The 19038-nt window shown below is 38.0% G+C and overlaps 1 protein-coding gene across 1 annotated transcript in view; it reads left to right on the top strand.

The window, feature by feature from the left end:
* Positions 1–19038, top strand: part of INPP5A (inositol polyphosphate-5-phosphatase A) — a 1335101-nt gene that overhangs the window by 1300967 nt on the left and 15096 nt on the right. The window contains exon 15 of the mRNA XM_086919541.1: positions 11628–11696. Within this exon, the coding sequence (XP_086775667.1) occupies positions 11628–11696 (69 nt within the window). The remainder of the gene's footprint in view (positions 1–11627; positions 11697–19038) is intronic.

Here is a 19038-nt window from a genome sequence, read left to right as displayed (position 1 = left end):
AACTATAAAGGGTAGTTATTGGCCTACTATTTTCTCACTTGTGTCTGAATCTCTTTATGGTGTGTGCGTCGTGACTGTATGCCATGATGAGGCATTTTGAATACTAAATAAAACCCAATTCACAAGTTTGGTAATCAAAATGAAAATTGTATATATCAATTGGAGTCCTTTTTGATCCTGGTAAATTTTTTGTTTACTGAGTAATCACACTCAATGCATGTTTTTCCTTTAAACAGTTTAGTTGAACTGGTACATCAGTTTTTATCTTGCACATAGGGCATTATTTTTGTATAAGGCTATAGAGATGTAACATAGTATTACAAATAAAACCTGTCCACTGCGTGGTGCACTAGTATTGTGGTCATACATGAAAATCTCCTGATATGGCTTGTTTGATTAATTTTAGTTATAATCCATAATTGCAGTGATAGGAAACCTTCTATCTCCATAAACCTCAATCAATCAGGAGTTTGTAAAGCACAGCTACTCACCCATGAGGGTCTCAAGGTGCAGGGGGAGCTGCAGATCCGTTTGAAACCTTATATAACACTTTATGAAAACCGAGAACATTTCAATCAAATCGAAATCTCTCCCACTATAATCTTAGTTTTACCAATTTGTCGATATATCTAGCTCATTACATGTACTTAATTTACTAATCCTTATTGGTGGCCTTCCAATATCCTTGTTTCGCCCTTATGCCCATAAGATTGGTTTCTCCTCTTACCTGGAAACCTTTTGGAAACTTTTAGCAACTAAGGTCAAAGAAAATATGTTACTGCATTTATATTCCTGAATCAAATGCCCAGTTGTCAAACTGAATACGTTAAACATGAATATGCCACATTTGTATTCACTCAAGACTAATTGTAACAATTTACAAACATAAACCTTAGTTTACTGGTGAAAATGGCTTAACGATTTAAGCCTGACCCATAACCCCGAAATAATCCTGTCAGTATGAATGTTTTACTATTGTTAAACTGTATACATCAACGGAGTACAATGATGCAGTAATAAACTCTGCACAAGTGAAAGGTTCAAGGTGTGGTTTGTTTTGAGAGTTTGTGTGCGCCAGCAAACAAGTATGTTTGTTGGCATTCACAAATTTCTGTCCATCTCCAGAATACCCTGGTAGTGGTTAAAGATTTACTCCAGCAAAGGATAAGAGTAACTCTCCTCAGAACCCTCGGACGATGGACCTTTGGTGCCTGCTTTGGAAGTGGAAAAATAACTCATTCAATTGGAAACACTGACTCAAAGAATCGGGACTCCGAAGAATCACAGAATCCAGGTTGTCAAGATTAGTGGGTTTATTACAAAGCCAAAAAAACTGGACATACAAACACCTCAAGATGAGGTTGTAAAAATACATTGGGAGTGATACAAATCCAAACCTACAACCGAAATGTAGCTTCTGGAACATGAAAAGAATGGCACATTGCAAGCCCGGAACACAGCCAATAATTGCCCCACGTCTTAATCAGTCTTCCTTGGAGGTTCGTAAGTAGAAAGCATTAGTCTGTCTCTACTCTACCACTGACGTGGCATCCCTACTTAGCATATCCCAGGCATCTCTGGAAAAGGTGTCAGTGCGTGAAGACTTCCTAAGAAGTACTCTCATGTTGTATGGGTCAAGTAGCCAAAGGCTACGGAGCTCTTTCTAAGATGCTCCTTCTCTCCTCATCGATCTCCTCTCCTCTCCTGACTCAACCCCCGGGGCACTGTCTCCAATTCAAAAACCAAAATCTCTTAGCACGCCCACTACCCATCTTCACATCACCTCATCCAGCTGGGCACTCCTCATAGGTGATTTTCCATTTAGTTTTGATACTCTCAGCACCTGGCTCGATGACCTTGATTCCCAGGTCTTCTCCAGTGAGAAAGAACACTGTCCCACGTTATCAGCGCCTTCTTGTGTAAACGTATTCTTTCCTTCTCTGAGCCTAGCTCATAAAACAAAAGCGTTATTCTAACTAACAAAGACCGGTTTCTCCACCTACAACAGAAGCGTCAGAAAGAAACAAATCCAACATGCACATCAAATTCAACCGTTAACTCAATAACTTGAGAGTGTCAGGGAGAGTACAATTCAGACCTACAGAGATCGGCCAACATAAGAGAATAGTACATAGGCCTTATGAGTTTACTATAAATTAGCTCTTTTACTGAGCATTTCTAAATCAACATGTTACATGGGCTCATCAAATGCATGAATAGGTGCAAGCATCAGGCACAATTTTACACGTTAATGTTTTCAGCTAAACATGCATGTATTGCAACATTAATTTCTCCACTTTTATATGGAAAATATACCTAGCACTTCACGTTTCACATTATTACAGTACACATTCTACTGTCACATATTACCACTGCAAAGAATAAATGTAGGTGAGGACTACTCATGATTATAATTCACCCCTACAAATGAAAGAGCACCATTGCGCTCTATCACAAGCACTATATAAATACAAACCTTTTTCCCTCTCCTATCCCTCCACTACCCTTCTCAATCCAAATAACTGACTAATATATCCACCACTCAAATTGTTTTTATATTTCACTATACTACTTCAACACTAATTTTTTATGGGTTCCGTAGTAGCGTGCTACTCGCCAAAAAAGCGCATCAACTCCCCATCAGGAGTACCAAGCGCTATATAAATGCAAACCTTTTTCCCTCTTCTATCCCTCCGCTATCCTTCGAAATCCAAAAAAACTGACTAACCTATCCATCACTCCAATTACTTTCATATTTCACTATACTAATTCAACACTAATCCTTTAAGGGTTCCGGAGGAGTGTGCTACTTGCCGAAAAAGCGCTTTGATGCCTCGTCAGGGGTAGTAAGCACTATATCAATGCTACTACAATACAATACATGGCAGGAACAGAACCAAACACCCATAATCAGTCTAAGAGTAAAGTGGAAGTGGTTTTGTCTATGACAGAATGTTTTCCATGGAGAAAAAAAATGAAAAAGTAAAGAAACGTTTTCATTTGTATGGTGGGCTGCATTTCGTCAATGCAGAGTTATAACCTGTACAGAACTCCAAATTGAAAAAACTAGATGATGGAGTTGCTGTGAATAATAAAAAGTTGTACATATACCCCCTTGCTTATCAGTAAATCTACAGGTGTAATTGCAAGGCATTTTTTGTGACATGCAGACATAACATTTGCATTAATAGCAGAACTTTTAAATTATTCATTAGGGGTGAACATTGACACAGTTTTTTCTTGAAAATGTAATTTGTTTTACCAATTTTGAATGAATGATTAACCTTTCTGACTTATTTGATGAATCATTGTGTCACTTGATATGGACATATCTTACATGCAAAGCTTTCACAAATAAGATATTGTTAAGTGTAAATATTATTTCACATTCTCATAAAAAATGACCTATTGTAATCCTGCAAAAATTATCTCCTACGGTATCGTAATATTAAACGACAAAGGACTATTAAGTGGGCACTGGGCAATCAAATTGAACTCACTCACACTGTAATTTAATCACTTCACATTTTACAGAAGTTGAGCATATGAGAAAATAGAATGAGTGAATACTTTCGAAGCACTCATTCACCTTCTATATGTACATACCCTGGTGGAAAATACATACACAAAGGATGTATTCGTGGAAGTTAATTTTCAGCTGACTGGTAACAAATGATTGCTATTAGGTCAAGATGGCACATCGCTTTTGGTATAATAACCAGAGCTAAACAAAAATACAGATTCAACTCATAATTGAGTCTTGGGGCCAGATTATAAAATATTTTTAATGTTCACTGTTAATTTTCCTTGATGGTAACGTCAGTGCATGCAAAAACATTTACTACTTTATTAGGAAATATGATTTCTGGAGGTGGTAATGTGTGACAAGAATGACCCTGAGTTGTAAGGTTTATTGGGCTGTTGTGTTTTGTCTTCCATTATTGTATTGTCTTGTATTGTATTGTAATTGCATTTATATAGTGCTTACTACCCCATATGAGGCGACAAAGCGCTTTTTGCGCTAGTAGCACGCTACTCTGGGACCCATAGAGGATTAGTATTGAATTAGTATAGTGAAACATGCAAGTACATTTTATGTGGTGGATAGGTTAGTCAGTTATTTGGATTTGGAATGATAGCAGAGGGACAGAGGAGGACAAAGGTTTTTATTTATATAGCGCTTGTTGACAGACGCTATTCAGGAAGCCTATAAAGGATTAGTGGTGAATTAATATGGTGAAATATGAAGTAATTTCAGTGGGGGATATTAGTCAGTTACTTGGAGTGAGAAGGATAGCAGAGGGATAAAAGGGGAAGAAAGATTTGCATTCATATAGCACTTGTTACCCCTGGTGGGTGTTGAAGCGCTTTTCTAGCGAGTAGCACGCCACTCCTGAACCCATAAAGGATTCATTTTGAAACTTTAGTATAGTATATAAATGAAGTAATTTGAGTAGTGGATATGTTATTCAGTTATTTGGGTAGTATATTAGTATAGTTGAATATGGAATTTGAGAAGTGAACATGTTAGTCTGTTAATTTTGATTGTAAAGGATAGTGGAGGGATGAAAGAGTGAAGGATTTATTTATTTTTAATTTTGTTTAGGCCTTAGCAGTAGGAGGAGGCTTTTGGATGAGTAAAAAGGATTTTTGGAGGGGAGGAGTCAGAGGGAAGATTTTAGAAAGGTTTGTTTTAGTGGATCGGTATAGTAAAACGAGGTGTCAGATGATGCAAGGAGGGGTAGAGTAGGAGAGAGTCTAGAAAGGGTTATTTTGGTGGTCATAGTAGTGGTATGGGGTTTGGGATAAATGAGAGAGTGGATGTAGAGGATGTATTGATAGATGTATAGGATGAGAGATAGTGTAGTGCATTGGAAGGAGTAGTAGAAAGAAATTTGAGATGAGTCAGAAGGTTGGGCTAGAAGATATATTGAGCGAAGTATAGGCTGTGAAATAGGGTAGTGCATTTGAAATGCTAAATTAGAAGAAAGTGATAAATATATAGATCCATAAGTACATTGAAAGTATATAGATACATAAAGGAGGTAAGTATATGTAGATTAAAGTTATTGATAGAGGCACAGGATGAGAAATAGGGTAGGGCATTGGATATGCTTTTTCAGAAGAAAAGTAACATATACACAGATCCAAGGACATGGAAGGTACTTAGATGCACAATGGAAGTATGTACATGTAGACCAAAGATGATTTTTATGTATTTTTTTTTTCTCTTAACATAATATTATTTTACATGTTTATACAAGGTAATACACAAAGATAGGTACATATCTATAGTGAAAACAAATGCTTATATACAGAGGGATATGCTGTAAATTTCTGTTTGCGTATGGTGCTTATGTGGGGAAGAGCCCAATCTTGAGTAGTTTTCTGAAGATACAACGCAATTTCCTATGCACACAACAAATCAATTTAGGTACAAATTGTATTTAGAACAGACATCAAATGGGTTTCGTCCTAGAAAATAATATTCCACTTCTTCTGTTTGAGCAGTATTTTGCTGTTTTATTGCCCAAAAAACCTTTACGCCAGCCGACAAGGTTTTCAACGAGGAGACTGGAAAGGGAGATCGCCGGATTCGCGGCTGAACACGCTCTAAGGTCCAGGGACATACGGACTGGATATCGTAACGTGGACACGTTATTAGGTGATCCTCTCGCCTGCATTGGAGCACGCATTTATTATTATTGTGACTGCGTCCCAATTTAAGTTACCGAAGATACGTGGGAGGATTAGCTACAACCATTGAACGCACATGATACCCTTACCGGGTTGGAATTATCACCGGTCAAGTGGAATTACAATATACGCCATCATTGCAAGAAAGCCCTGAAGAGTCAGAGAAATCTGTACTCTGACGAAACACGTGTCGGCTGGCGTAAAGGTTTTTTGGGCAATAAAACAGCAAAATACTGCTCAAACAGAAGAAGCGGAATATTATTTTCTAGGACGAAACCCATTTGATGTCTGTTCTAAATACAATTTGTACCTAAATTGATTTGTTGTGTGCATAGGAAATTGCGTTGTATGTAGTCCAGGTGTTGTTCTTGACACCTTGTAAAGGGTTCAGAGGGTTTCCCTTTTCCTGTGGCACCACTGTTTAACACTGTCTCTAACTCGACAAGTAGTCAGTAACTTAGTAGAGTGCAAGCAGTCCCTGTCGATACAAAACCCATTGCCTTTGAGAATATATAGTTGTCTGAAGATAAGGTGGTTGTCGGTGGACCTTATGTTGGGGGGTAAAGAGTTCCATAGTTTGGCTACTTGAACAGAGAAGGATGTGCCACCCATGGTTTTTTTCTTGTATGGTGGGATTTTGAGGCGAGATGCTCCTTTGGAGCGGAGGTCTGATTAGTTGTGTTGTTTTAATGCTTTGTCTTATGTCACTGTGCAATGTTATTGTGCTTCGTTTTTTACTGTAGAAATGACAACAGTTAATATGTTAGCCAAAGGCAAAATATGCCTGCTAAGTTCCGGTGCCAAACAACATGGTTTTGTAACTGTTTTGAGTCCCCCGTCGTCCCCAAACTGTGGCACTAACCTATCTTAAATGAGCACTTACAGTGCTCACTTTGTGACATTGACCTCGGTGCCTACTGGTTTCATCTGACATATTTTTAGCCAGCAAACACCCATTTTCTTCCACTTGGCTTCTGTAGTGCAATCTCCGAAAATGCACATAGTTAGTATAACTGGATCCAGTAGAAACTACTTTTGACTGGTGGGATGTATATATATGATAGTAGAGAGAGAGACTATGAATAGCTGGTGTATGAAAGACAAACAAATGTCTTCTATTTTGTTACAACGCATGCAAACTGTTCCAAGACAAAGTTAAGAAATGCTAATACATTATTTTAAAGTTACTAGCCACGCAATCAGATGCATATTTCTGTATATTTCAGTAAAGCTAGTTATTTTATTAAGTACTTATCAAAATACTTTAGTTAGCGACAGAGTGATCTGTTATGTTTTTGTGTAATTAGTTCAATATATATTATATTTAAGAAAACCATATGCAGGACATAAAAAATCTTGAATTTTTGCACAGAGATATTTTAAGTATACAGGTCTAAACACACCTTTTTCACAAAAAGCAGCATAGCACATTTGTGTTTTTGGCATCACTTTGAAAAGGAGTATGAAAAAAATCGATTTATATTTGTCCTAAAAAGAAATAATATCTAGATTAAGACATCCACTGAACTATCACAAGGAAGACTGTGGTGGAGAGAGGCGGGCTCTACTCAGTTTGCCTGATTTTAGAAACATAATTTGATTCACTGTCTTCTGCTTGTAGGTAATACATCAGCTTTGGGAGCTTAGCACTGCTTTTAAAAATGCCAACAATTTCTATGCTCGTTTGTCCAAGAAAAGTAACCAGAAACAGTTTAATTACACTCTCTGGCCTTCTGCTCCTCGGCGTGTTTGCTCTTTTCTGCAGCTTAAGTATCAATTTCAACTCTGACAGATCTATCTTTTATTTCACGCAGGGAAATGTTGTAAAATATGTGCCTTGCAATGCCTGCTAGGAAAATGGATGGGTGTGCGCAAAATTAGCACACAGTATGTTGAGCGCCACATGCTAGGCCCTACAGATTGTACAGACATGGGGCTGTAAACAGCTTTCCTGCAACATCATCTATCATGCCACGGTCGGTTACCTCACCATCATGTTATTTTATGCTTGCTGAGCCCTAAAACACCAAAGGTTGGCTACTGCTGGGGAGCTGCGTGGATGCCTGGTAGCACGCAGTAATGAATGCTCAGTCAAGTGTGCACTGTTCCTGCTTGTGCACGCCTGTAATTTGTTTATCTGTCTAAAGATTATGCAGTTGAAAATCCACAATTTTATGCTGCCTTTGTAAATTATCAAGTCGCTTTTGATGAATGTATCCTTACTTCCGATGGAAGTGGCGTTAGGACTGTGATGTATGGGGAGGTGTTCATGCATACCCTCCAGAAGGTTATGTATTTCTTTCGCAGACAACCGTGCAATAACGTAAACCTGACCTTAACCTTCTTTACTGCATTAAATATAATTCCGTTTAAACTTTATTGTCTTAAATATGTCTATTGATATAAAGTTCTCTCGCATTCAAACTTGACTGATTGCAGCTAAGAAAATGACGCTTTATCTATTCGGGCCCAATGCCCCATTTTAAAAATCATTTTAACACTGTTGATGACTTAACAGGATTCTGGGTGAGATTGCCTTTTATTTCGAACGGTCTTTTGTTCAGCCGAACAACACGAAGCAGCAATCTATTTCTCGTTGCTTCAACAAAAAAAGCTGGGACCGAAATACGATAAACTAATTGAGAAACGATGAGCGACTCTGTTTCGGTTGCCCTCACAACTGTGAAAGCCAGAAACTAATGGCGAGATTATAAGAACGGAGGATGTGTACTGGGACACACCGACTGTACACACAAGTCAGGCAGCCCACTCACTAAAAAGGAGTTATAGGACCCTCGCCAAAATGTGGTTGCCGGGCTACCCTGGACATTTGCTGCAACAGGTCTATCTTTTGGTAATCCTTTTTTTTTTTATTAAAACGAAATGATAGGTTAAAAGACTTAAGGCATAGACGTTTGTTAGTTAATGTGTTATTTACCTTTCATAAGGTTCTCTGCATTGAGCGATCACTCAGATTGTTTATACCACCCATTGGCGATTACTGCAACATTTTTAGTAAAACAAATTATGCAATAATTTTCAGCCAGCCATAAATAATCCTGCCACCATATTTGCTCCTTAACTTGGTGCATCAACTACAACGTCTCATCTTTCAGTTTTTTTGCCTGATTTTTGTGTTTGGTCCTTTACTCAAGATCTGATGTAGCCTACAATGCTGCGCTATCAACACACAATTGCAGATGTTCTGGTGTTTCTTGCGCATTTGAAATTTTATTGACTTCTCTAGCTGACTGATCTCAAAGCTTAGCTCTCTTCAAGAGGGAATGGGGAAGCAGGAATCATCAAATATAGTTTAAGATTGCGAAGCTAAATAACTTAAAGTCTTCTCAAAGGTAGATGAAAAACTAGTAGATATGTGTTAAAAATGCAGTGGATGGTTATAGTGATTTTAATATCAATATGAATAAAAATCATATTAACCACTTTATGAAGGGGCCCATCCTAGTCACTGTAGGTTCAAAAATGTTGAAGCAATCTTTTAAAAGGCTTTGGGGGTCTTTCTATCTGGCAAAGCTACATGCTATAGGAACTACATACCCATTTGACTACTGGCAAAGCTACATGGCCTGCATTGGCTATGAGTGTAATTGGTTGGACTGTGGTGGATGTTTGAATTACAAGGGAAACTTGTCTTTAGAAAAACAAATTACAAACATCTGTTTTGTTAGAAACATGTTGAAGGTAGTATCCAAATGGGGAGCCGTGGCCTTGTATAGGTTCAATGCCAGTGCCTTGTGAAGAAGGCACAATGACATGAAAAGGTTTCAGAAGGATGAATGGGATTGTGGAGGCGGAAGGACCACCTCCATGCACAGTGTTGTCGTCAATAATGTCCAAGTAGTCCAGATTTATTTCGGGATACCAAAGTAACCATAAAAGTACAATACAGAAGTTAAAACACAGTGATAAAAACATTAAAACCTGACATTAAAAACCATAAGAAATTGCAGAACATGGGGCCTAATAAGCAAATCTTCAGTCACCATAAAATTGCCCAACAAGATTATCCGCCCATGCTGTGCAGCCCAATATACATATAAAGAGCATGTGATCAGTAATGTTATCGATGATGTCAGAGAATATGTCATGGGTGTAGTAATATATCAAGTCATAAACGGTGCATAGCTGCTGAAGGAATTGTTACCAGTTCAATATCTCCTTATTTCTTTGTTGTGAATCATTCACCTGCTCTTCAAATAAAGTTAAGTGCATAAAAACGCCATCTAAACCTCCATCATCCAGTTCTGCAATTCAAGATATTAAAATCTGGATAATTTCCCTACTGAGATGCCATATGAGATCTGCTCCTACATATTCATCTTCCTATCATGGAATAACTCTAATAAAAGTCTAATCCCCACGGATTCTAACAGTAGGCTCTTGCAAAATCTACAGGGTGCCAGGTGAATTCCACAGCACTTGGAACTGACCATATTATTTTGAACGTTTTCAATCTGATTTTATTTTTATATTTGGGGGCTGCAATGTTGTAGGCATACACCCTTCAAGTAACGTACTAGTGTTAAAGGAAACACAAGTTTTGAAAACTAACAAATTCAAAGCGAGTTTAGACTATACACATTAAACTCATTAAGCCAATACTTAAGAAAAAAAAGAATGTATGAGTTACAGCAATACTTTCTAATTGGCAGTGCTCTTTCTCAGAGACATAGTCAGTGGGCTTTACGAATTTGTGTATTATGATCTTGATGACATGGTTTAGAAATGAGTTTGGCCACTGAGTTTTGGATAACAATTGGTTTCTTTGGAAGAGAAATGGTTGCTATTCATGAAAAGTACTAAAATAATCTAGTTGATAGTTTGGAGATGTAATTCATGAAGAATGTTGCTCATGGCATGATGTTTCTTAATATGAAACGTCAATATGTTAGAGAGTTGATACTTGGTTCATAAGACCAGTTTATTCCTAATAATATTTCAAAGTTTTTAACTCATGGATTTGTGAATGTTGATTAGAATAATGTTTAAGTTTGGAGGAGATGTTGGAGTGTGAAGTTGACTGATAGCTGATCTAGACATTTCAGTTTCCTCCAGTTTCTCTCACAGTGTCTAAGAGTGCACTTCAGCAGGCACATTTTACAAAATTACCATATGCTATCTGTACTGTGAATGCAAATGTATTTTAGGTATAGGCAAGGTTATCAGTTACTACTCCATTAAAGGAGGAGAGAAGAATAGAGGGACTTAGAATATATATTACTGTTGAATGTTTGAGTCCGGTATAATGAACTGAGAGTTGAGTTTAAATACAGTCCTAATCTGGTACTGATTAGGTATAATCAGATTTTTACTATCAACTGTACATCTACCAACAATCCCTAGAGTTTCTAACGTTTTCAGGCTAATACTTTGAGCAGGAAAATCTATAGCTTTTGTATGATTGCTACCAAAAGTATGACATAAGGGCTAGTACAAGGATGTACTGAGATACACTGTGATGTAAGTCACTTTTGAGTTTCAAAAATGTATATTGGGTCATGTAGCTCAGAGTAGTGAATGTGCAAAGTATAGAGCAAATAAACTACCTTCTTGTGATGAGGTCTAGCAACATGATACATTTTTATTGAAGATTTATAGAATTCACTTAAAACAGAGTGAGAGTGGCTAGCAGATTGGAATTGGTACTCTACATATTTAAATTCTCAATTAACATGTTCTGTATTTAATCATATTTTGAATTTAAGTAAAATACATCAAGTACATTTTTCGTTTTCAAAGTTCATTGTTGCTCCATTCCGTGTTGAAGAGACAGTTCTCTTAAGTCAATTGAAATTTTATTACAATGGTCTAATTATTGATAATTTTATATTCACATCACTTTTCTAAATTTATAGTTCAGTACGATAAGGCTAATGTCAGTAACTAATTTCTTTTTTCATTCATGTTAGTCTGAATGTGATGAGAAGATAGTGACATATGACAATATTGGACCAAACATCTGCATGGGAGATCACAAGGTGAGTAGATTAATGTGTCTTCATCAACTGTCTTGCGCCACTTTGTTTTTATTTACATGAATATTATGCTGTACTAAAGACTACTGAATACTAAACACTATTAGGCTGTTAATTATATCCAAATACCAATAATTATCACTCCCTCATTCAATAATTATCACTCCCTCATCCTGGGAGGAGAGCCAAGTAGTCTGCTCATATTTGGTCACCATTAACTGTCAAAGGAGCCCTACTCTATTATGAATCCAAGTAAAAGTAAGATATCTGGTTTATTATCTGCACTCTAACTAGACTATATATGGCCTGGTTACCTTCTGCAGGCCAAGTTCTTTCACATGCTGCATCTGTGTGACAGAAATGATCACATACCTAGATCTTACTTTGAAACCCCAGCTCTCAAACATAGTGAAAAAAAATGTTTCACCTTCGTTCCTTATTTATTTATTTATTTAAACTTATAAGGCGCACGGCTACCCGCAGTGGGTTTCCCGGCGCCAAGGGATAGACTGAGGAAGAAAGAACTACCAGGCATCAGTAAGTAAAGTGAAGCTACCAAAAGACTGTTCAAGAGTATTGCTGGAAAAGCCAAGTTTTTAAGCCCTTGCGAAACCGAAGGAGATCACTTTCCAACTTCAGCCTCACGGGCAGGGCATTCCAGGATTTGGTGCCCAAATAAGAAAACGAGCGGCCGCCCATCTTCACTAACCTAAATCTAGGGACGGTGAAGTCTCCTTTTCCTGAGGATCTCAGACTGCGACTAGGTATGTAAGCATGAATGAGATTCTGTAGATACCTGGGGGCGGAGCCCTGTTTTATCTTGAAGATGTAGCATAAGGCCTTGAATTTTATTCTATTCGTTATTCTCAGCCAGTGTAGATCACGAAGGGCTTGAGAAGCAGAGTTTTTCCGAGGAACATTGCGTAACAACCGTGCGGCCGCGTTTTGAAAAACCTGAAGTTTGTTCAAAGTTGTCAAATCGGCACCAAGATAAAGGACGTTCCTGTAGTCCAGGCGAGATATTACCAAAGCCTGGACTACCGTCCTTTGTGTAGAGGCAGGAAGCATCCACAGAATTTTTTGAAGCCATCTTAGTGTTGCAAAACAGATGGAAGCCACCTTGACGGCCTGTTGTCGCATTGTCAGCTTTTCATCAATTAAGAATCCAAGATTGTGAACCTGGGTCACGGGTTGCGGGGTAGAACCCATACTCTCGGGCCAGTGTTGAGGGCCCCAGAGATCTTTATCCTTGCCCAGGATCACAATCTCAGTCTTATCTCCATTTAACTTAAGGAAAGTTTCCTGCATCCACCTTGCCACCTGGGACAGGCCCTGCTTAAGAGCCGAAGTATTATTACCTTCCCTGTTAGAGAGGGAGAAAATGATTTGTGTGTCATCGGCGTAAGAAAATAAAGTCAGGCCGGCTTCCTCCACAATGGTGGCCAGGGGTCTAAGATAGATGTTAAATAATAATGGGCTGAGAATAGACCCCTGGGGAACGCCATACGCTGATGCACAAGTTTTTGAGGATGCTTTATCCGAAAAAACCTGGAAGGTACGTTCACTTAAAAAAGAAGCAATCCAGGCCAGAGCTGAACCCCCAACTCCCAGAGATTCGAGAGATGTGAGAAGAATGGAATGGGACACAGTATCGAACACTGCACTTAAATCCAAAAGGATAAGTGCAGATGTTTCTCCGCGATCGATACCATGCCGTTAATTGTCAGTAACTCCCAAGAGTGTAGTTTCTGTGGAGTGGTGTGCTCTAAATCCAGATTGTGATGGATGTAGAAAGCCCAGGTTCTCTACCAAGAGAGTTAGTTGTGAATTAATGTGCCTTTCAAGAATTTTCGAAAAAATAGGCAACAACTAAATGGGCCTAAAGTTGGATACGTTTGAAGCATCCGCTCCAGCCTTTTTCAGCAAAGGGACTACCATTGCGTGTTTCCATTTCTGTGGAACACATGATTCTATCAGTGAAGCATTAAGGAGCTTCATCACCACGCGACGAGAGTTCAGGTCAAGCTGTTTTAGGATTTTTGCCGGTAGAGGGTCACAAGGAGAACCAGATTTGATGCTCTTAAGACAATTAGCGAAGGAGACATCATCGAAGAGCGACCACTCAGAAAGTTTAATTATCGTGGGTGATTGGCAGTCTTGAACTGGCGCAAGTGTAGCGGATAAATCTACGCTTGAAGGTCGAAGACCCAGTGAATCGTAGATACGTTCCACCTTAGTGATGAAGAACTCAGCAATTGAGTTACATTGTGCCTCATTCAGAACAGGAGGGGCAGGAGTAGAGTCTGCACCTGTTAGTTTTTTCACCACAGAAAATAGTGTACGCGGACAATTTTGGGCATATGTTATAGTGTTGGCAATATGAGTAGCTCTAGCGATTTTACATTGTTTATGATAATCTCTAAGGGCCACCTTGTATGCCACTTTGCGAGAGGGAGAGTAAGAACGCCTCCATTGTCCTTCGAGTACCTTGCATAGGGATTTTGCAGTTTTTAAATTCTCCGAAAACCATGCTGCAGGATGACGGTGAGGCAGAGAGTGCAAAGGTGCAAGGGGAACGAGTTTATTCACAGCAGTTGTCAACCATTTGGAGACTGCCTCCTCTGACACCAGAAGAGATGAATTGACATTTGGTGAAGTGTCGGATAACTGCCGGTTAAACTCCATGATATTAAGCTTGCCCCAACAGCGTAACTTTCCTCCTGAATCAGTAGCATCACATGCTATGTTCTTATTGCACAGGAGAGAAAATTTAACTGCCATGTGATCCGACCATTCCAAAGGACGAGCGGCCGGTTCACAATCATAGGCAAGGTTTGACAGAACAGGGTCCAACAAATGCCCCGCAGAATGCGTAGATCCCGAGTTGCACAGTAACCCCTTAACCTCTTCCATGCTCATGACAAGCTCAGCTCGTCATGCAGCACAGTGCTCGTGTGCTCATGACGAGCTGAGCTCGTCATGACCACACCGGTTTTAATTGTGGTCCAGCACAGGAGGGGAATCTTGCACGCAGCGATGTGGATAAGGAGGATTTGTTATTTCCCTGTGTTTTTTCTTAAGGGCTTAGAATTCGGATGGGTATCACACTACTACTTCCAAAGTACTGCCATAGAGCTTTTGTGTGATTGAAATGTATATTTCCATTGCTGAAATAGGTCATTGGACTCAAATGTTGCTTCAAACCCATTGATGCTAGCTCTTTTCCTATGAAAAGAAAATATTGGTCTGACTCACCAAATTAGATGTGCACTATGTCAAGACATAGTGCCATGATGTATTGATTTGTAGTTGTGCTTTCATTGCTGCAAATCATTTCTGTATGATGCAGAGAGATGAAAGTGTTAGCACAAGGCGTTGGTTACAGGTTTCAATGTGAATCTGTTGTGTCATCACATTTGAGGAATAATAATTTGAAAATTGTGTGTTGTGGGCCAATTACAGCTTGAATGACATGCCTTCTAAAAAGGAAGTCTCTATCTACTCTATAATATGTTTTCCTGGTCTTGCACAAGGTTAGAGGAGTTTGACAGATACCACAACATGGAAAATTATGTTTAGGTATTCTTGGGAAAGAAAACCTCTTAAGGATGTTGTTTTGTCTGTAGTATCTATTTGTTTATCATTGTCAATGGGTATCTAGGGATGAGGCACTGAGAGGACAGCATTGTGCATTTAAAGAAAGGTGATCAAGACATGCTTGATTCTAGTTATGTTGATCCTTTCCTGGTAAAATTTAAACATGAAGGCATAGATTTATAAAGTCAGAAGGTTTGTAAGACATTGAACATGTTTTAGGCATCTGCATAATTTAAGGCATTCCCAATTCCATAACTGTTTTCAAGAATTCAGTGAAAGGGCTACATTTTTGGAGGTGTTTTTTTAACTAATTTTATTTCCACCATAAAGTAAGTTTTATAGATCAGTCCTATGTACCACCCATGTTCCTGGGTAGTTGATGTAAAGACATCAAGATAGGGGATTTAGGTTGTAGATTTTAGATGATATATAACTTCAAAAGAAAATAAAGTATTGCACAGTACGTATATTTTACAAACCTCTTCTTGAAAGCCTACGTCTAATATAAGTTGATGTAGAAAGACATCAAAACTTGCCGAATTACTTGTTATCAGCACCCGAAAATCAAAAGATCAGTTTATAGCATATCTGTCCTGCATCTCATGGCTCTTCTGGGAAAGGGCTTATTTTAAAGACAAATTATTCCATGGGTAACTGACAAAGCCAGTTTTTGTCTTTGTGTGAGAGTGTTATCCTAATATGTGCAGACAACTTATATATTTGTTCCCTCTTAATGGGGTGGCAAACAGCTAGGAAATGATACACATGTCAAATAGTTACTCAGAATTGAAAATGGTCTTGTCCTTTCAACCCATGATGGGGAGCTGTAAAGTCCAAACTACATATAATTTGAATATTCATCCGAAACAAATGCTGCAAATACAGCAAAAAAGGTTTTGTTCACCCCGAATCTGTTTATTTGGTCACCTTAAACAGAATCCTCTGATGTCTGGAATATAAATAATGGTAGCACACTAACTGTGTAACAAGAGAATAACTACATTATAAGGTATATGAATGGAGAGCAAGGACCACACAATGATTTCCTTATGGGGCTATCCGTTGCTTCCTATATTAGTCAACCTAAGTTAATGTTTAGGCTCCCTATTGTGATAGTAAATTGATTGAATCCCCTTTCCTTTAAAACGTTGGCATTTATGCCTTTGGACTCAATGTGAGAGGACAAAGAAGTATATTCTTCTTGTAACTTGTTTTTCCTTCTTGTCAGCCTACTACCTGTAATCCTTTGAAAATCTTCTTTTGACACAGTTTAAACTGTAAGATTTCCTTGGTTATTGGAAGGGAGATAGTCTCTGTAGGTTCTCATCCTAAATGAGGGTTTGTGCCTTTCCGGAAGTATACTATCATGATCAAGACCTACGTTTTTTTACTCTCCACATGTAGTAGACACAACAAATAACAGAAGGATAAGGAGTATGATCCTTTAAAGTCCTAGAGAATTTATATGAAAAATTAGTTGCACTACATTCTTTTGTATTCCCCTTCCATGGGACCCTTCAATGTCAGGCCTTCTCTTTGTCTTGTGGACAACCTGTAGTACCAGGAGACATCATCCTTTAATAAGCAGTTACATTGGAGAGAATATTTCAACATATTGATAATCTTAAGATATGGGAATGTGTACAGAGACATACGATCTAAGACTTAGACCACCTTGGCTATGGATGAGAAGATATTCTGCACCAAGGGTTAATGAGTAAGACTATGTTCAGAAGAATAATAGGTGGTGTCTGGTTGATACAGCCAGTAGACTTCTCAGATTAATGATTGTGTCTTTACTCATTATGGGTATCTAGAGATGAGGCTCAAAGAGAAGGGCAAGATGTTTGTGTAGAAGTGAAATTAAGGCATACCCTATTCTGGCAAAGTTGATCCTGACTTGGAAAAATGGGAATATGAAGGCAAGCTTTTGCAATTGGAAGCAGAGTTTAAAACACTGGCTATATATCAGACACATGCATTGTTTAAAATGTCTTCAATTCCAGATTTATCATCAAGAGTCCAATAAAAGTGGAAGGTTTGGTGAGTGAGGTTGTTTGATAGTGTGCATAGGACTAATTACCATTTGAAGATTGATCTGTGTAGAAATGTAGATTTTAATATGGAATAAAATATGGGATGTGATTACCTGCTTACCAGTCACTCAAAATTCTCATCCATAAAGGTTCAGGCTTGTTTTTCCTGCTCCTGCTTCTGTTAGTAGTTAGAGGTTTGTTTCCACTGCAGCATAGGGCTTGTTTATCTACCCCATTTACCACTCATGTTGCTCAGGTGCTGGAGTAAAGATATAAGACGGGATTTGAATTACATATTTTTTTGATCATAAACAATTTTAGAAGAAATGAAAGGGTAGTGCTTATTTGGAATGTTTACTTTACGTATGATTGTCAAACCTATGCATAGTTGAGGAAATCTAATGAATGCTGATTTAAAAAGACATCAAAACTTGCTGAATTTCCTACCATCTGCCCCCACAAATCATAGCAGCAATTGAATTGCTCTTTTCTGATGCATGAGCTGGCATGTTTGGAAAAGGGTCTGTCTTGAAGAAAAAGTATCCGATAGTCTGGTATGACAAGTCCTTCACAAGCCATCATGGTTCTATGTGGTCTACTTTTTCTCACTTTATACACCAAATATTTCTCTTTGACTTTCCTGGTGTATTCTAGTTCATATTTTCATTTTTCATATAGTTAATCAGGCCCGTTATTTAATCTCCTCTAAACTTAAACCCGCCGCCGACTATATTCCTATTGGCACATAACTATAAAATGTGTGGTTCCCTGGCCATACAAACACTTCCAACATTTCTCTTTTTTGACTGCATATTGATTAACTATGGTTACAGTTTTAAGCAACTTCATTTTTACATATAAATGTATTGCACATTCATGTTTATATTTGTTATCTCATTTAATATCTTGGACCAAAAATTATCTCATATTGAAGTTAACAGCTCTTTTGTCTAATCTGCTTTACAACTTTTAAATGCTCATGATTATTAGGGTATAATGTCCTGTACATTATTGTCACTGTGAGCCCTTCTCTTTTCTTGAGAGGATTTGTTTTACTAATGATTTTGCATTGATTTTCTCTTAAGGTTTAATGATTAATATCTGGTAAAGATCGTCATATTTTGAAGTATATAGTTGTTAGCAATTACGCATATTTGAAGAGTTTCGTCAAGGCTCTAATTACTGCAACACAGCCTTCATTTATGACATATTGTAATTTTCGTGGGCCCTTCAGCATTCCAACCCTCAAACATAATTCAGTTTCCTTTAGTTCACCTACTTCTGTCTCCCAAAAGACTTCATGTTCCGAGACGTTTTCTCACAAGTAAACCTCTTGATGTATCCTACTGTATCTTTTTAGTTTACAACTAGGATTTTGTCTCAGTTACACTTAAGTTTGTTTTAAATGTAATTTAAGACCAAAACTTAAGTTTGAATGAGACAAAATCCTAACTTTAGTACTCCTAAATGCCTTCTGTGAATACTGAAAGTCATAAAGTTAGGATTTTGTCTCAGATTACTTTTGTGAATTGGGCCCTTAATATTTATTCTCTTTATGGTATGACATTTCTGGGAAATATTTACTCATAGCAAATGTTAGATTATAACCTGAAAATACAAGGGTTTTTGTGTGTGTTTTTTTTTTAGATTTTGTCCTCATTTGTCATGAGCAGTTAAAGTGTGGAAATTAAATTGGGCTTTTCGGCTTTTTT

Source organism: Lissotriton vulgaris, chromosome 5 (genome assembly GCF_964263255.1).
Source record: "Lissotriton vulgaris chromosome 5, aLisVul1.2, whole genome shotgun sequence".
Classification (NCBI taxonomy): domain Eukaryota; kingdom Metazoa; phylum Chordata; class Amphibia; order Caudata; family Salamandridae; genus Lissotriton; species Lissotriton vulgaris.
This window is presented reverse-complemented; position numbering and strand designations above follow the sequence as displayed.